Source organism: Carettochelys insculpta, chromosome 3, assembly GCF_033958435.1.
Source record: "Carettochelys insculpta isolate YL-2023 chromosome 3, ASM3395843v1, whole genome shotgun sequence".
Classification (NCBI taxonomy): Eukaryota; Metazoa; Chordata; order Testudines; family Carettochelyidae; genus Carettochelys; species Carettochelys insculpta.
The window spans coordinates 169,011,837-169,027,031 of NC_134139.1; the positions used below are offsets into that span (position 1 = coordinate 169,011,837).

Consider the following 15,195-nt stretch of genomic DNA (forward strand, 5'->3'; position numbering starts at 1 on the left):
CAATCACTGTTCCATCTGTCTTTATTATAAAATGTTAAACAATCCAGCATGAGAAACAGCACCATGTCAGTTAGATGACCAGTGTCAAATGTCAATGGTACCAAAAGCCAATGGTGTAGCTGAATTGAACAGATCAAATTAGATTAGCCAAAATCTTATAATAATTATTAATACTGAATAAATTAATAATAATCAGTCAGCCAGATCCTCAGCTTAGGTAGAGTCTGCAGTGGCACACTATGGACTTGAAGCCTACACAAAGGGGCAACTGGCTATTACCATATAATAAGGGTTTAAAGCAAGTATACTCCATGGTGCCTGCTTCCCACAGTACATGACTTCAAAGAGAGAAAGCATGGCTGGATCATGATACACTTCAGCTGTCTCTGTCCAGAGGAACATTCCACAGGATACTGTGCTAATCTCTCAGGGCTGATGACAGACTTTGCCAGCAAGGTGGGGTAGCTCAGTTCTGGGCTCCCCAGAAAGGGCAGGACCTTGGGCAGAACCAACCCTACCAAACCCTCAGTGCTGCCTGGACTGTGCTGCACGGGGTTCCGGTGGTGCTTTAAAGGGGCCAAGGGCTCCAGCTGCTGTCACAGTAACAGTGATGGTAGCCTGGGGCCTCAAGCTCTTTTAAGTAACCAGGATCCATGGCAGCTGTCCTCTTCACCTCCACCTTCCTGCCCCATCAGTGGCCCAGTAGTTAGCCTATGTTAGAACCAGCCAGGCTGCTGCTCTAATTTGCACTGGTTCAGCTCCAGATTTAGGGAAGCAGAATGGTGGTTTCAGCAGTGCCGAGAGCCACCACAGTCCCTGGGCCAAAAGGAGGGAGGGGGCCTGGCTTCACATTCTATAAGGCGTAGGACAGTCAGCCCTTAGCACCACCTGGCGCCTGGTGCTGGGGGCCATCCCCAGCCCTCAAAAGCCATGCAGAGTGGCACAGTGATGCTCCCACGGTGTTTCAAAGGGGCACTGAGCTCCTAACCACTGCCACTGCTATTCGAGCAGCAGTGGCAGCTGGGAGCTCCAGGTCCCTTTGAAATTCTGGGCCCCAATGCAGTTGCCTCTTCACTACCACTCCCCCATTAGCAGGCCTGGGTGGTTTAGAGCCCTTTTTGCCTCCCCATTCAGCTGAAGTTAGAGTCCTGTGTGTTTTCACAGATAATTGTGAACAGAAGAAATCACCAAAAGTGTAAGATAAATTACTCATAATGAATTATTCAACGAACTCTAATTAGAAACCCAAAACCTATTAAAAATTAGTAGTTAAAACTAATATAAAAGTGTCTGCCCTGCTCAAAAAGCTGTGACCATCCTGACTTTGATGCTTTCCAAATTCAATCCTTTTAATTATTCATACCTCTCATTATGAGTTCTTGTAAAAAGTAAAGCAACTAGAATAGTAAAGCCTTCTAGAATAGCATGTAAGGGCACTTAATGATTGAAAGAGCTTTTTCAGAACTCTGTATACATTACTTGGAAATTAGGATATTACTTTTTCAAAGCCATTAACTATAAATATGGATAGTCTCCTTTTGCCATCTAAATTCATACACACAATGCTTGTTTGGTTAGCTCATTATTAAAAAATGTTTAAAAATATATCTTCTACATATTATTGTTCAATTTTATAAAACTGACTCAAAAATGTTTGCAAATATGTTTTCTTACCTTACAAACAAGTAGAACCTCACACTCATCTGTAACTTCCCAGTATAAATACTCCAGAAAATGAGGACCTGGGAAACAAAATGTATTTCAAACAAGGGAATATTTCTCATTTCAAAGTGAGCAGGGGAAAACAGATGCTGCTATTCCAGGATCCTTGGTCACAATCATTCATGAATTACACATTTCCTAAAGGGGAAGTCTTTCAATGAGTGTTTGTCTTCTTGATGTAGAAAACAGAAGGGAACAAAAATTAGGACCCATCTCAGTTTGAAGCTGAGACGTTCCATTCCCAAATGTGTTACAGCTTACTGAGTGAGCCCAATAAAATCATTATATCTGATCTTACCCAATTCCTAACTAAGCATAAGAATGAGACAGAATAGCCTTACCAACAAATGACCAAACAACATATTTAATGGAAAGAGAATTAGAGAACAAACAAATGTCTCAAAATTTTCACTGTATGATATGTATAAAGTTAAAATCTCAGACCCAGCATTCTTCTACATTAAATTAAGTGAAACATATTTAAATAACATAATATGGCCAAGGAGAAACATGAACTACTTGTCTTCCCGACTTCAGGCTCCAAACCTGCAAACAGATATGCCCATGAGTAATTTTTATGACAGGCATGGTCCCTTTGAAGTCAGTGGGTTAACTCATGTGAGCAAAGTTATCAAGATGCTTAAGCATTCGCAAAATCAGGGCCTAACAACAGTCTTTACAACTCCCGGTAATGTCAATGAGGGTTGACAATGCTCAGTTTCTCACAGGCAAAAAATCCTCCACACTTGTGCAGTGAAGGGAATATTTTGTATCTTTGTTCAGAAGACTGTAAATTAACCAACACAAAAACACAAAATTACATTATTTATGCAGATATACTGGGGATAACAATAAAAATAGGTAGATTAACAGGGAGATGACAGGGTAAGTAACAGATTTTGCCATCTCTAATTTCTCTGATTCTGCTAGCTGATGTCCTGAGATTCATTCTTATGCAAAGGTGTCTTCAGCAAATAAAATGGGCAATACTTTTTAGACTATTTCAAAGAATCATACATTTGATAATTATAATTGTAAATTATAACTAGAATGAAAATATTTATCAGAAGAATATCACAGCTAATTATTCTGAATTAGACAGGAAACTAGTATATTACTTTCCTGGAAGTGCAAAAAAAATCTTGATTTGAATTGTAATAAAAATTTAGACTGAACTTTATGTAAAGAGAATAATGAGAGCATATTTGGGACTCAGTCCTCTATTCTTTCTTGGAGGCTTGCCTATACAAGAACTACAGGATAAATCTGACATTATACTTTGCATGTGTAAATACACAGACTGGCACACAGAGATCCTGATCAATATTATCAATGTTATCAGTCACACATCATTAAAATTAAGCACCCACTGAAATGTTGTGCTGGGTCAGACACAGCCTACAGTAGGGTCCCTCACTGGCTAAATCAGAAGACAACCTCTCGTAAGGTCCCCATTTTTTTAACTAGTGATGGCAATGGGAGTTGAGAACACTCATTCAGAAGTGGTGCTCCTTTAGCTGCAAAAATTCAGCCTGTAGTCACCAGCCTTCCCTCCCTTACCTTGTTTCCTGAGGTATTCCTTTCTCTGGAGCTCAGCCTCAGCCAATACAGCCTTGAATGCTAAATTAATGGTAGAAAAGTGTTAATAAGTTAGTTGCTGAATCTCTCAAAAGAATAACTGACGTGACTTCTTTTTCATAGGCTGAACCAAATGTTTCGGGCAACTCACCATCTCCAATGAGAACTAAGGAAGATTGGTTCTTGGCATTTCCGTCTTCAATTTGTACAGTGTAAGTTCCTTCATTTTCAATTGTAAATTGGTCCATTAACATCTCAATAGTGCCACTTGAATAGTCACACTTAATTCTATGTCTCTGGAATTAAATGAGCATTACAGAAAGTAAGTAATGTTACACAATCTGATGTTTAGTGCAAGCTATTTGTAATTCCATAACATATCAGTCATCACCATGGTCTTTGGCTGATTTCTTGTCCCAGTCACCTATCCTTCACCTTTTACTAAGAAGCTTTCTAGTGCAGGGCACTCTGTTATTGTGATAGGAATGCCCTCGTTTTCTCAGCTGACAACATATCTTAGCATAATGACTATACAGGTTCCATTGAATATGAAGCTGGACTACAAATGGATGCTACTTGGCCTATAATTGGTTTCACTCCTGCAAAGATATCTGCCAGCACAGAGCTTTATTCATATGTACAGTCAAACTGAGGACAGATGACACGTCAAGGTTTAGAGAAATACCTTAATACCATAGACAGATCCTCTGTAACTAATCCTAACAGCAGAACTTGCTGTTGGTTATAAGGTCTCTGGGCTGGAACCCCAAGTACTGGGAAGCCCTAGGTTTCCCTACCAACCACCAAATAGCATGAAGTACCTATGAAGATAATATAGAGCACTGAGAAAAGACTTTTAGGACCACAAGGCCCAGAGTCAGAGCCAAAGATTGATATAAATTCTTGGATTTGGGGAGCAGGAGGGAGTGCCGGGTAGGATTTTTCTGATACCCCAGAAATCAGAACCTGGACAGAGGGGCAAGAGCAGTGCAGAAGAAATGGTCTGCAGGGGGCCACAAGATGAAAAGAGATCTGCCACAAGGGGGCAGTGAGTAAATTCTTCCATATTCTGTAAAGCACGTGTGGGAAAGGAAATAAAGCAGCATCATTTTGGAAAGAAAATTATGGATGTGAGATTAAGAGTATGTCTATACTGGAAACACATGGGCTACATTTACATAAGATGCTTTTCCCACCAAAATCGGGCATTTGTCAGGAAAACCTGGGGAGCATCCACATGCAAAATGAAATCTAAAAGTTCAATTTAAAATCTAAAGGAAGCAAATACCAACTGCAAGGAACAGAAAAGAATAACAAAGGGAGAAGTAAAGAAAGAACCAGTAGGGTAACTACAGTATTTACTGGTGAAATGAAAGACAGAGAAAAGAATATGCACTTTTTTGGAACATCATTGCAATGAAGATATGGTCATAAAAACTGGATGTTTGCATCCTTCTTTGAACACACAGTGAAGTAATATCACAGGATAAAGGAAAGTTGGCTAAATCACCACATTAAAAAGGACATTGGAATATGCAATCAAAGTTTGCAGGAGAAGGCACAAAGGAATGGGTGGCCATGATTATTAAAAAGAGGGGGTTGAGTGAGAAAAGAAAAGAAGCTGCATGTTATGCATTAAGTATCAGGCAAACCAAGAAAACATTTCTTTTGGTGTTGAGATCTCAGACCCAGACTCACTGAAGTCAATGGCAAAATGCCCACTGACTTCAATAATACAGAAACAGAGCCAAGAGAGAAAATTAAATTAATGTTTCTAGAAGTGGAAAGGGAATTAGAAAGGGAAAAATACAAAGGCTCAATCTTGTCCTTTTTATTGCATCTTGAATTTGTCATATTTCTTACTTTGGGGCACAGGAAGCAAGATTGAAATGACTAAATACCCTGAACTGCACCAGTTAATTCCACTTGCACATTACTATATTTCAAATACCTTTCAGAAGAGGAACCAAAGGAAGTTTTCCTAATTGGGGGCCTAGAAGAAAGTTATTACATTCCAGCCAATGACAAGAATCAAACTACATTCTCACCACCACAATGGTCTATTGAACATGTTCACTGACTGCAGTCCAGTCTCTAGGCAGGTTTTGGAAAATAATTAGGCTTCTAGCTATTGCCATTATGCAGCAAGATGAAGTTCAGTGATTTTATGGGTACCATAAATACCAGGCTTTTGTGTGACTTTCCGCAAAAATGTCATCAATCTCCACAAGTAAATGTCACTTGTGCATTACTAATTAAAATGGTGAAATAGTACAGCTCCACTTCAAGAGGCTATTTATGATGTCAACTCTTTCAAAACAGATGCATGCTAAAAATTGATGAATCCGTTCTGTAAACAGTACCCAATCCAGCATACTGAAACTTCAATAAAGGCTAGTCATCTTTTATTCATGTTTTCAGTGTTACAGTTTATTACTTCTCAAGAAAAGCTATAAGGGGAAAAGAAATTTATTATTCTAACAGAGAAATATTCCCTCTAAATCCTGTCAATATGTAATCCAGGGGAATTCTCTTTTTTCTCTAGTGTTTGCAAAAATACAGATAAGCTTCTCTGATCAAAAATGTTTTCTGCAACCTAAGGGACAAATTAATTGCTTTGAAGTCATAGTCACGCTCAGGGAGCAATGTGAAGCCACTGCTCCCTGGTAAGATTACTGGAGGGATTGTGCTTCAGACAGGCACAGGCTCTCACAATGCTGCTCTTCATGTACAGGGAGTAGGCAATGTGCTCCCTCCGTGTGCTGGCTCTGCACCATAGTTTTGTGCGGAGGCGCAGGGTGTATGGTGCTGCCCTCCCCTTGCTCCTGCCTGATCACTTTACAGAGTCCACTTCTGTGAGTGGCCTGAGTGTGCCAGTGCAAAGGTAGAAGAAGCTCCTGTCTTACCACTCTATAGCTGTGTCTACACGTGCACACTACTTCGAAGTAGCGGCACTAACTTCGAAATAGCGCCCGTCGCGGCTACAAGCGTCGGGCGCTATTTCAAAGTTAACTTCGACGTTAGGCAGAGAGACGTCGAAGTCGCTAACCTCATGAGGGGATCGGAATAGCGCCCTACTTCGACGTTCAACGTCGAAGTAGGGACCGTGTAGACGATCTGCGTCCCGCAACATCGAAATTGCTGGGTCCTCCATGGCAGCCATCAGCTGGGGGGTTGAGAGATGCTCTCTCTCCAGCCCCTGCGGGGCTCTATGGTCACCGTGGGCAGCAGCCCTTAGCCCAGGGCTTCTGGCTGCTGCTGCGGCAGCTGGGGATCCACGCTGCAGGCACAGGGTCTGCAACCAGTTGTCGGCTCTGTGTATCTTGTGTTGTTTAGTGCAACTGTGTCTGGGAGGGGCCCTTTAAGGGAGCGGCTTGCTGTTGAGTCCGCCCTGTGACCCTGTCTGCAGCTGTGCCTGGCACCTTTATTTCGATGTGTGCTACTTTGGCGTGTAGACGTACCCTCGCAGCGCCTATTTCGATGTGGTGCCACGCAACGTCGAAGTTGAACGTCGACGTTGCCAGCCCTGGAGGACGTGTAGACGTTATTCATCGAAATAGCCTATTTCGATGTTGCTACATCGAAATAAGCTATTTCGATGTTGGCTTCACGTGTAGACGTAGCCTATGCTTGACAAAACAAAGCAAGCAGTCCAGTAGCACCTTAAAGACTAACAACTTATGTATGTGGTAATGAGCTTTCATGGGTAAGACCCTCTTTGCCAGATTTGAAGAAAAATTAGACATCCGGGAAATACACAGCAAGGGGGGAGAGGGAGAAAGAGAGAAAGCAAAGAAAAAAGGAGGGCAAAGGGGGGAAGCAATTATCATTGAGAGGACCTCACAAAAGAGTAAATTAACTGGGATGTGTGCCATTCCTGCAAAAACCAAAGGTGGGGAAATTGTCCTTGTAATGCATAATGTAATTGAGATCTTTGTTGAGTCCCATGTTAAATTAATCAAACTTGCAAATGAATTCTAATTCAGCTGTCTCCCTTTGTAATCTGGTGTTAAAAATCTCTTTGTAATAATATAGTTACCCTAAGGTCCATTATAGTATGTCCTGTGGCATTGAAGTTTGTAAAGATTTTATGCCTGGGCAGCCATTCAGGGACCATTCCAAGTATAGTCTCCAAATTTAAAACAGATATGTCACCTTGATGAAATCATTGGGATTCTCTGGGAAAATAAAAGCCGCATGACATGGCCCAGTTTCTGTACCTATCTGTGCAAGTGGCAACCCATAATCTTGCTGTTAAGTGAAGAACCTCAGGTTGAAAGCTATGCTTGTGTGACAATCATAATACTGTGGCACAGTGTCATGTCCTTATGTAGGCAATCTACTTAGAGGCAAGTGGTAGATACATTTCATACTACACCAATCCACATGAAACAAAGAGACCTCTGTAGCCCCACCTTCCACGCCCCCATTTCTGCATCCATCTATAGAATCTAATTCAAGATGGACACCAAGGCTATGTTTACACTAAAAGCATCTGTCTACACAAGTTACTGTTGGAACAGATGTCCAGACAAAACTTCTGTCAATAGATTGCATCTACACATAAAAGTGGATCAATCTTTTGATCCACTCTGTGGACAAAAGGACCCCCGGGAACATCTACACTGCTTTTTTGCCAACAGTTGCTGTCGACAAAGCACATTTTTGTGTATAAGACGCTCGGCAAGTTTTGTTTACAAAACCTCAGTTTTGTCTGCAAAGCTCTCTAGTGTGGACATGTAAAGGTTTGAAAAAGTTCAGATAAGATGTGCTTTCCACTTCCAGGTTCTGACTGAAACTGGCAATGCCAAAATAACACAGAAAAATTGTTCTTATGGTATTTTTGGACAGGACAAAAAGCAGCAATGGGAAAATGGTGACAGATCAGGGAAAACCCGTTCTGCCTATTCTAAAGTAATGGGAAATATAAAATGCACAAAGGAACAATCAAACTCCCTCAAAAAATCAATGGGAATTTTACCACTGGCTTTAGTGGGAGCTATATTAGGCCTTAAAACATATAACCAGATATTTCCATCTCAAAAGGCTGGGATAAGCTTCTAATGTACAGTTTGGATGTTTATACAAACCCAAACACTAAACCTTAGACCTTTGCCCATCACTGCTGTATAGTCATTTAGAATAAACATGAAGCAAGGTAAAACACACATGGTTTCCTATTTATATCTAGCTTATAGGAAATAAAAAGATGAAGAAAGCCTCAGATCAGCCCCCGAATTCCAGTTTTCCCTCGAGCACTAAGGAGCATTCTTCCATGCTTCTTTTGTGCCTGGTTACTCTCTGGGATATTCTGTGTCCCCACAAAGGTGCAGAATTCATCTGGCCTGCATTTTTATGTGCCCTCCTGCACAAAAATGAAAAAAAAAATCATCTGGGGTGGCACATGCCTCACAGATGGGGGCAGGAAGTCTGAATGATCACTATTGCAGGAGAGGCAGGGCTAGACGTATGTGTGTGCCAAAAAGGGAGAGAGAAAGAAAGAAACAACAGCTTTGCCTACACTACACAGCTTTTCCCAACACAGCTGTATCAACAGCACCATGTCACTGTCTGCTCTGCAGGATTTTTCAGAAATAATGTATTTCAATGTTCTAACATCAAAATGAGTTGTTTCTGTAAAGAGTGTTCACACTACAAGAGCATTTCAAAATTGCCCAGGCACACTAGAGAGCCAAATTTTGAAATAACAGCAATGATGGGATGCCTCCTTGGGGGGCCAATTAAGGAGTAATTACCGCTGCTTAGTACACACTGAGTCAATTTCAAAATTGGAAGGGGATGGGGTTTGGCGAAAATTGTTCATTTTGTTGGAGTTACTATTTTGAGTAATACCCTGCTATTCTAGAATAAAAAGATTTGCAGTGTAGATGCAAGGGGGTTTTTCTGGGGGAAAAAAAAGGTGTAAACAAGCCTAATAAAAGTCAGGCAGTGTAAACACTACTTGCCATCGCTTTTGTGGACAAAAACTTTTACCCCCCACAGGTGTTGTTGGCTTGCCAAAGCACAGCTTACACTAGTATATGGATTCACAACCTAAGGGTCGGCACCCAAATGTGGGTTGCCATTAGATTTTCTAAGGGTGCCCAGCTGGGCTGCTCTGAGCCACATGTGGCTCTTTAAGGAGCCATTTGCAGCTCCTGCTGCTGCTGCTGCTCATTCCTCTGGCTCCCAGTCCCTGCCCTGCTGCACTGAAATAGAACCCAATTTAATTGGTTCAATAGCCAGCAGGAGGGATCCGACTGTTAAACCAATTAAATCAAATATCATTTCAGCAGACAGGGCAGGGAACTGCCAATGCTGCAGGTGGGGGAAGGGAGTAGGAGGGCTGGAGAGGAGATGCACAGAGGAAGCGGTAGCCCCGTGAAGGAGCAGCAGCAGTGTGTGAAACTCATGTGAGGTGGGGGGACAGTTTGAGGCTGAGGGGGGTTTAAGTCTGGCAGCAGAGGGTGGTTTGGGTCTGAGAGGGATTTAAGCTAGGGAGCCTAGAGGCATATTGGGGCTGAGAGGGGTTTAATCTGGGAGGCAGGGGATGCGTTTTTCCCGGGGGAGAACACCCCATGTCTCCATTTTGAATTGCCTTGGGTCACAAAGTCTTACTGAATTGTCAGAATGGGTCCTGGTCTTGAAAATGTTGGGAGCTCCTGTTTGCCACCAGAAAGATGGGGGGGGGCCCCCGCAGGGGAGAAGGGTATTAAGCACTGTTGCGCAATTGCCATTGTAGGCAAAGTCTATGCTCCTCTCTCCTGTGACTGCAGCTCCCTGGCAGGCAAGCATAGAATCTTTTATTATGCTGAAAGCAAGCTAAAGGCACAAATGAAAATGAGACAGGCTGCCTGAGCTAACTGATCTCATTCTCTGAGGCACAAATATAGTAGAATGCCTATTGTTCCTATTGTTAGTTAACTGTTCCCATTATCACTCAATTCCCCCAAGAGCATAAAACCTTGAAAGTTTTAAGGCCATTACATTACAGAGTGATGTAAAGGAGTCTTATTACAAATGACAGCAAGGGAGTCCTCAGCTAGGAAGATCTATGTGATTTCTCACATTTTTCCTGGGCCCACGTGACACAATGAGATTAGATTACAACTCAGGATTTATTTTACTTAGCCATTAAAAAATAAGATTTTGAGGGGAACTACAAAGCAGTCAATAAATGTCAGGACTGTTGGAACCAAGCACTTCCCAAAGCGTGCAAACAAGACTAGGACAACGACTAGCAAAACTGTCTGACTTTCATGTGTGAAAGTCTGAGCAATTTAAAATGACGCTCTATTTTTTTCTGTTTGTGCTATGTAGTATAATTCAAAGAAAAATCCAGAATTATAACCAGAATGTTGGGTATTAGTTACCAAGTGTTTGTAAATTAATTTTCATGTGTTTAGAAAATATTGAACAGTTGTTGTGAGTTTTTCCTGTATTGTAATATAAGTAATTTACCAAAAGAATTGAAACTGGCATGATCACATGGCATTATTCTGACAAATAAAATATGCAGAATTTTTCATTTTGGATGCAGAATTTAGAATATTTGTTGCACAAGTCCCCCAGGAATACTCAGTGTAGGAATTTAGGTGGACATTTGATTTGGGCCAGCTGTGATTTTAAATTGCTTTGGGATGTTAGAAGGAACAATCAGCCTGAAGCATGTGACCAAAAACATGAGAAAGAAGTGTGGTGGTGTTAACATACCATTGTCATCTTTTTTAAGGTTTGGGCTGAAGTAATAGAAATAAAAAAGGGTTAACTGGATTCCAGGTAAATAACTGGTTATATAAGGTTGTTTCAGTTCTGAGAATTGGCAATGGCATTATTTGTTTGTTGAAGGCTATAAAAAAGAAAACTCGTAAAGGGTTCATTGCTAACACCTGCCTAACCACAATGGAGCCAACCAATATGAGTCTAACCCAGCCACCTCCCCACCTGTCCCAGACCTGAGGTTTAGCTTATTTTTCAGTACTTGATTAAATGCTTGTAAATATTCTGTTACTGTTTTGATGTAGTAAATTGCTTATTATTTAGGTTTGTAAGGCATGTTTAGAGCAATTGTGTAAATAATATTCAGCCTTTGAATTTAATAGAGGATTTTATAGTTAAATTAGTGTTGTAGTAAAGCTCTACATAAATCATAAACATTCCAACACATGGAAGAACTCTCCATACCCCAGGACGGCCACCCAACTGCCCTCCTTCAACTTTCTTCTTAAATCTCACCTGTGTTATGATGCTTACAAAATATTTGAGCAGTAGACATACGATGACTGCTGCTTATTAGACCAAGCATGTTTATTTCAGTGTGACCTTGTTCTGTCCATCACTTGTTTGTCCATTTATCCCTATCTTCCATATCTCAAGATATGCTTAAATTATAAGCTCTTTGGGACAGCACCTGTCACTTTGTGAGATGTATGTATAGCACTTTGTACAGTTGCACCCCTTCCAGACGCTGCCAACACATCAACATTAATAATAGTGCAGGCAGTATAAATGTAAGTAATTCACATGCAAAAGCAATGTAAAGGAAATCCAGCAACTATCGCCCTCCATGTGTACTTACATCGCTGTTTACAACTTCTTTATCATTAATGACAAATCTGAAGTGGGCATCCGGTGACAAGCTCTCTGCTTGAATCCAGAAACGAACCTCTCCTTTATCAAACAGCTCATAAGATAATTCTGATTTCAGAGGAATTGCTACAAGACAAAATGCAAGCAAAAGTCAATAACGTTAAGAGCCATTGGCAGAAAGAGAGGAATAATATAGTATAATATTAGTAAATCTCTGTTAGTTAGGGTAAATTAAACTGCGGAGTATTGAAACCAAGAATAAAAATCAAAACCCTAATGAATCGTTCTTGTGAATTTTAAAGCTTCTTTCTAGGAGTTGGAGCACAATCTCCACTAGATACTTAATGCAGTGTTCAAGGATTTTGCTTAACAGACGCCCCTCCACTATTAAACATGGACAAACATAAAAACACACCATGGTGATAAAGATTGCTATCAGGTAAGATCTAATATTTATTTTATCTGAATCAAAAATATAATCAAGTACATTTGGCTGTGAGGAGTCCTGGCAGAGCACAGCCCATTTATGCAATTATATTATTTTGTGAAATGCCTATTAAATACAGAAGTTCTACTTACTTGGGTTCTTTATATCATGGCTTAGTGTCATTAGACGTTCAAGCTCTGAAATTAAGAAAAAGTTTCATCTACTAATGTATTCTGACAGATTTAAAATTCAACTGTTAAAACAGTGTACAAATCAGTATCAGTACATAAATAATCTGCTTATGGCTTGTGGGGAAAAGCCTCAGAAAACTCAGTTTTCAAAAGCTAAATTTAAGAAGACAGGAAAAACTTAAAATTCTGGTCCATGGATTTAGTAAGTTTTCATATTTAAAATGCATGAGAATCTAAGCATGGAGCTGAAACTCATTTTAGAATTTCTATGGGATTTCTGCTAAAGATATATAGGCAATAAGCACCTAACCTGCACCTAACACCCTCTTTATGTGCTGACCCCACTCACTGAACTATAATTTCTAAAAGGTTTCTGTTTTAAGACAGCTAGATTGAGATCTGGTTGGTAAGAAAGGTTCAAATGGCAGTAAATCCTTATGAAGATTGTGTACCAGGCTAGGTTCCACATAGCTGGGAACTGGGACTAATCCTACTTAACATATTTATTGCTAGTGAGAACTTGGAAGATGAAACTAAGTGCATCGTTTCAAATTTTTACAGATAACACAAAGGCAAGTGGAAATGATCCAGGATTTTAGGACACAGTGGAGGATTTAACAAAGTTGCAGAGGATTAGATCTAGTTTTGGGAAATGGCTGGGGAGCTAAGAAGTTATTTTCAGTGGTGATATAAATAAGATGTTGCCTATGGGAAGAGCCAACAAAAAGTAAAATGATCAGTTCATATGTTAGTCATGGCAGAGGAAGAAAGGATTTAAGTTTGGTGGGGAAATACCACCAGAACTGGGTCACAGTTCATAGCTTTCAGCAAATGAGTGTGGTAGAGTGGCACACAGGTGCTGTGGTGGTGAGCCCACTAAAAATATAATTGGATAGATGGATAAGTGATATGGGTTATCTTAAAACTATTAATAACAATGATATCTTCTAAACAAAGCCTTTTCTGGGCCATATTTTGAGCAGTATGTACAGTTGGGGTTGTCTGAGACTGAACAAATTAATAATGGATATGCAATGCTTGAAAGCTTTATTAACTCAGAGTGAATGTTGACCATCAGTGTCTTTAGAGCAGGTGTGAGCAATGATTTTTAGATGTAGCGGGGACACTCCAAGATTTTGGTAAGGGGTCAAGGGACATACTTTCCCATGGAGGGGGCATAGGGGCCTGAGATGGAGTGTGGGTAAACAAGGGACTTCAGAGTGAGGTCCTGGGGATGCAGGAAAAGTTGTGGGGTCTGAGAGGGAGTTTGAGTGAAGGAGGGGGGTATGACCTGGGGTGAAATACTGGAGTGCAGGAGAGGATTCTGGTCCGGGGGAGGGATGTAGGAGTAGGCGCAGAATCTGAGTGGGAGTTGTGACCTGGGGTGGGGGAGAGAAGCGTGCAGAGGGTATGGGTGAGAGGATTGAAGTGCAAGAGCTGGGAGCAGATATGGGTGCAGAAAAGGATTCTGATGTAAGGCAGTGGTGGAGAAGGGGGTGCAGGGTTTGTGAGGGAATTGGGGTGGGGCACCACAGGCAAGCTGTGGATGGGAGGTGCTTACCTAAGCAGTTCCTGGCCAGCAGCACTATCAAGGCAGGCTTCCCTACCTACCAGCAGCCCCAGCCCACTGCCTGTTCCAGATGGCTTTCTGTGCTGGAGATGGGGAGGGCTTTGCGTGCTGCCATCCTCCAGCAAAATCTCTCAGCTCTTATTGGCCAGAAGACAACCAACGGGAGCTGAAAAATTGTGCTTCGCTCTTCCTGCCCGCCTCCCAGCAAAATATCTCAGCTCCCATTGGCTGATTCAGTGCACTGCCCATGCCCCCAGCAAAGTCTCTCATCTCCTATTGACCAGAAACTGGTCAGAATTTTCCAGATCAGAAGAAGTGGGTCTGTCCCATGAAATCTCATCACCTAATAAATTATTTTGTTAGTCTTTGAAGTGCTACAGGACGGCTTTTTTGTTTTGTGAAGACACAGAGTAACACAGCTGCCTCTCTGTGACTATACTCCAATATCTTTATCCTCCCAGCTTCCCATGGACGGTGATCAGCACTAACTAATGGCACCCCCAAGAAATACAGCACAGTTGCTCATAGTGACATCAGAGTAACTGACAGGAGAATCTGATTTAAACACTGCTGTTCAATTACTATATTTCTTCTTCCCTCTTTCTCATTACAACTCTGAATTTATGGCTATGTCTATACTAGACATAGAAGTTGATCACCAATATGCAATTTTATCTATCCCAATTGCATAGCTAAAATTGACTTATCAGCAGTCAACTTCAATGTCTGTCTACATGGAAGAAAGTTGACAGAAGTGTTTCTCCCTTCGACCTTCCTTAATCCTCACCACTCGTGAGGAGTTCCACGGTCGACTTTGACCCTGTAAAGTGCCATTTCATGCATGCGCAAAACAAAACTCTGGAAGATCCACAGTAGTATAGACCTGGCCTTTGACTCATAATCTAGTTCTGCATATTTAACTTGAAAATGGCCTTGACTCATAATCTAGTTCTGCACATTTACCTTCAAAAGTTATGTTTGTATTTTTCAAACTATTTAAGTTAATGTGGCCAGGGTACAGCATATTGAACTTAAGTTCATTATGTGTTGTATGATTGATTATTAAGGACACATACTCTGGGCCTTATTTTCAGAACACTTTAACTGAAGAATTAGGG

At 41.1% G+C, this 15,195-nt stretch overlaps 1 protein-coding gene across 7 annotated transcripts in view; it reads right to left on the reverse strand.

Annotated features, from left to right (window-relative positions):
* MYOM2 (myomesin 2) overlaps positions 1-15,195 on the reverse strand; it is a 214,333-nt gene that overhangs the window by 120,449 nt on the left and 78,689 nt on the right. For all 7 annotated transcript variants that reach the window (XM_074991185.1, XM_074991183.1, XM_074991184.1 and 4 more), the window contains 5 exons: positions 12,469-12,513; positions 11,879-12,015; positions 3,452-3,596; positions 3,283-3,342; positions 1,675-1,742 (listed from right to left, as the gene is read on the reverse strand). In XM_074991185.1, coding sequence (XP_074847286.1) covers positions 1,675-1,742; positions 3,283-3,342; positions 3,452-3,596; positions 11,879-12,015; positions 12,469-12,513 — 455 coding nt within the window. The remainder of the gene's footprint in view (positions 1-1,674; positions 1,743-3,282; positions 3,343-3,451; positions 3,597-11,878; positions 12,016-12,468; positions 12,514-15,195) is intronic.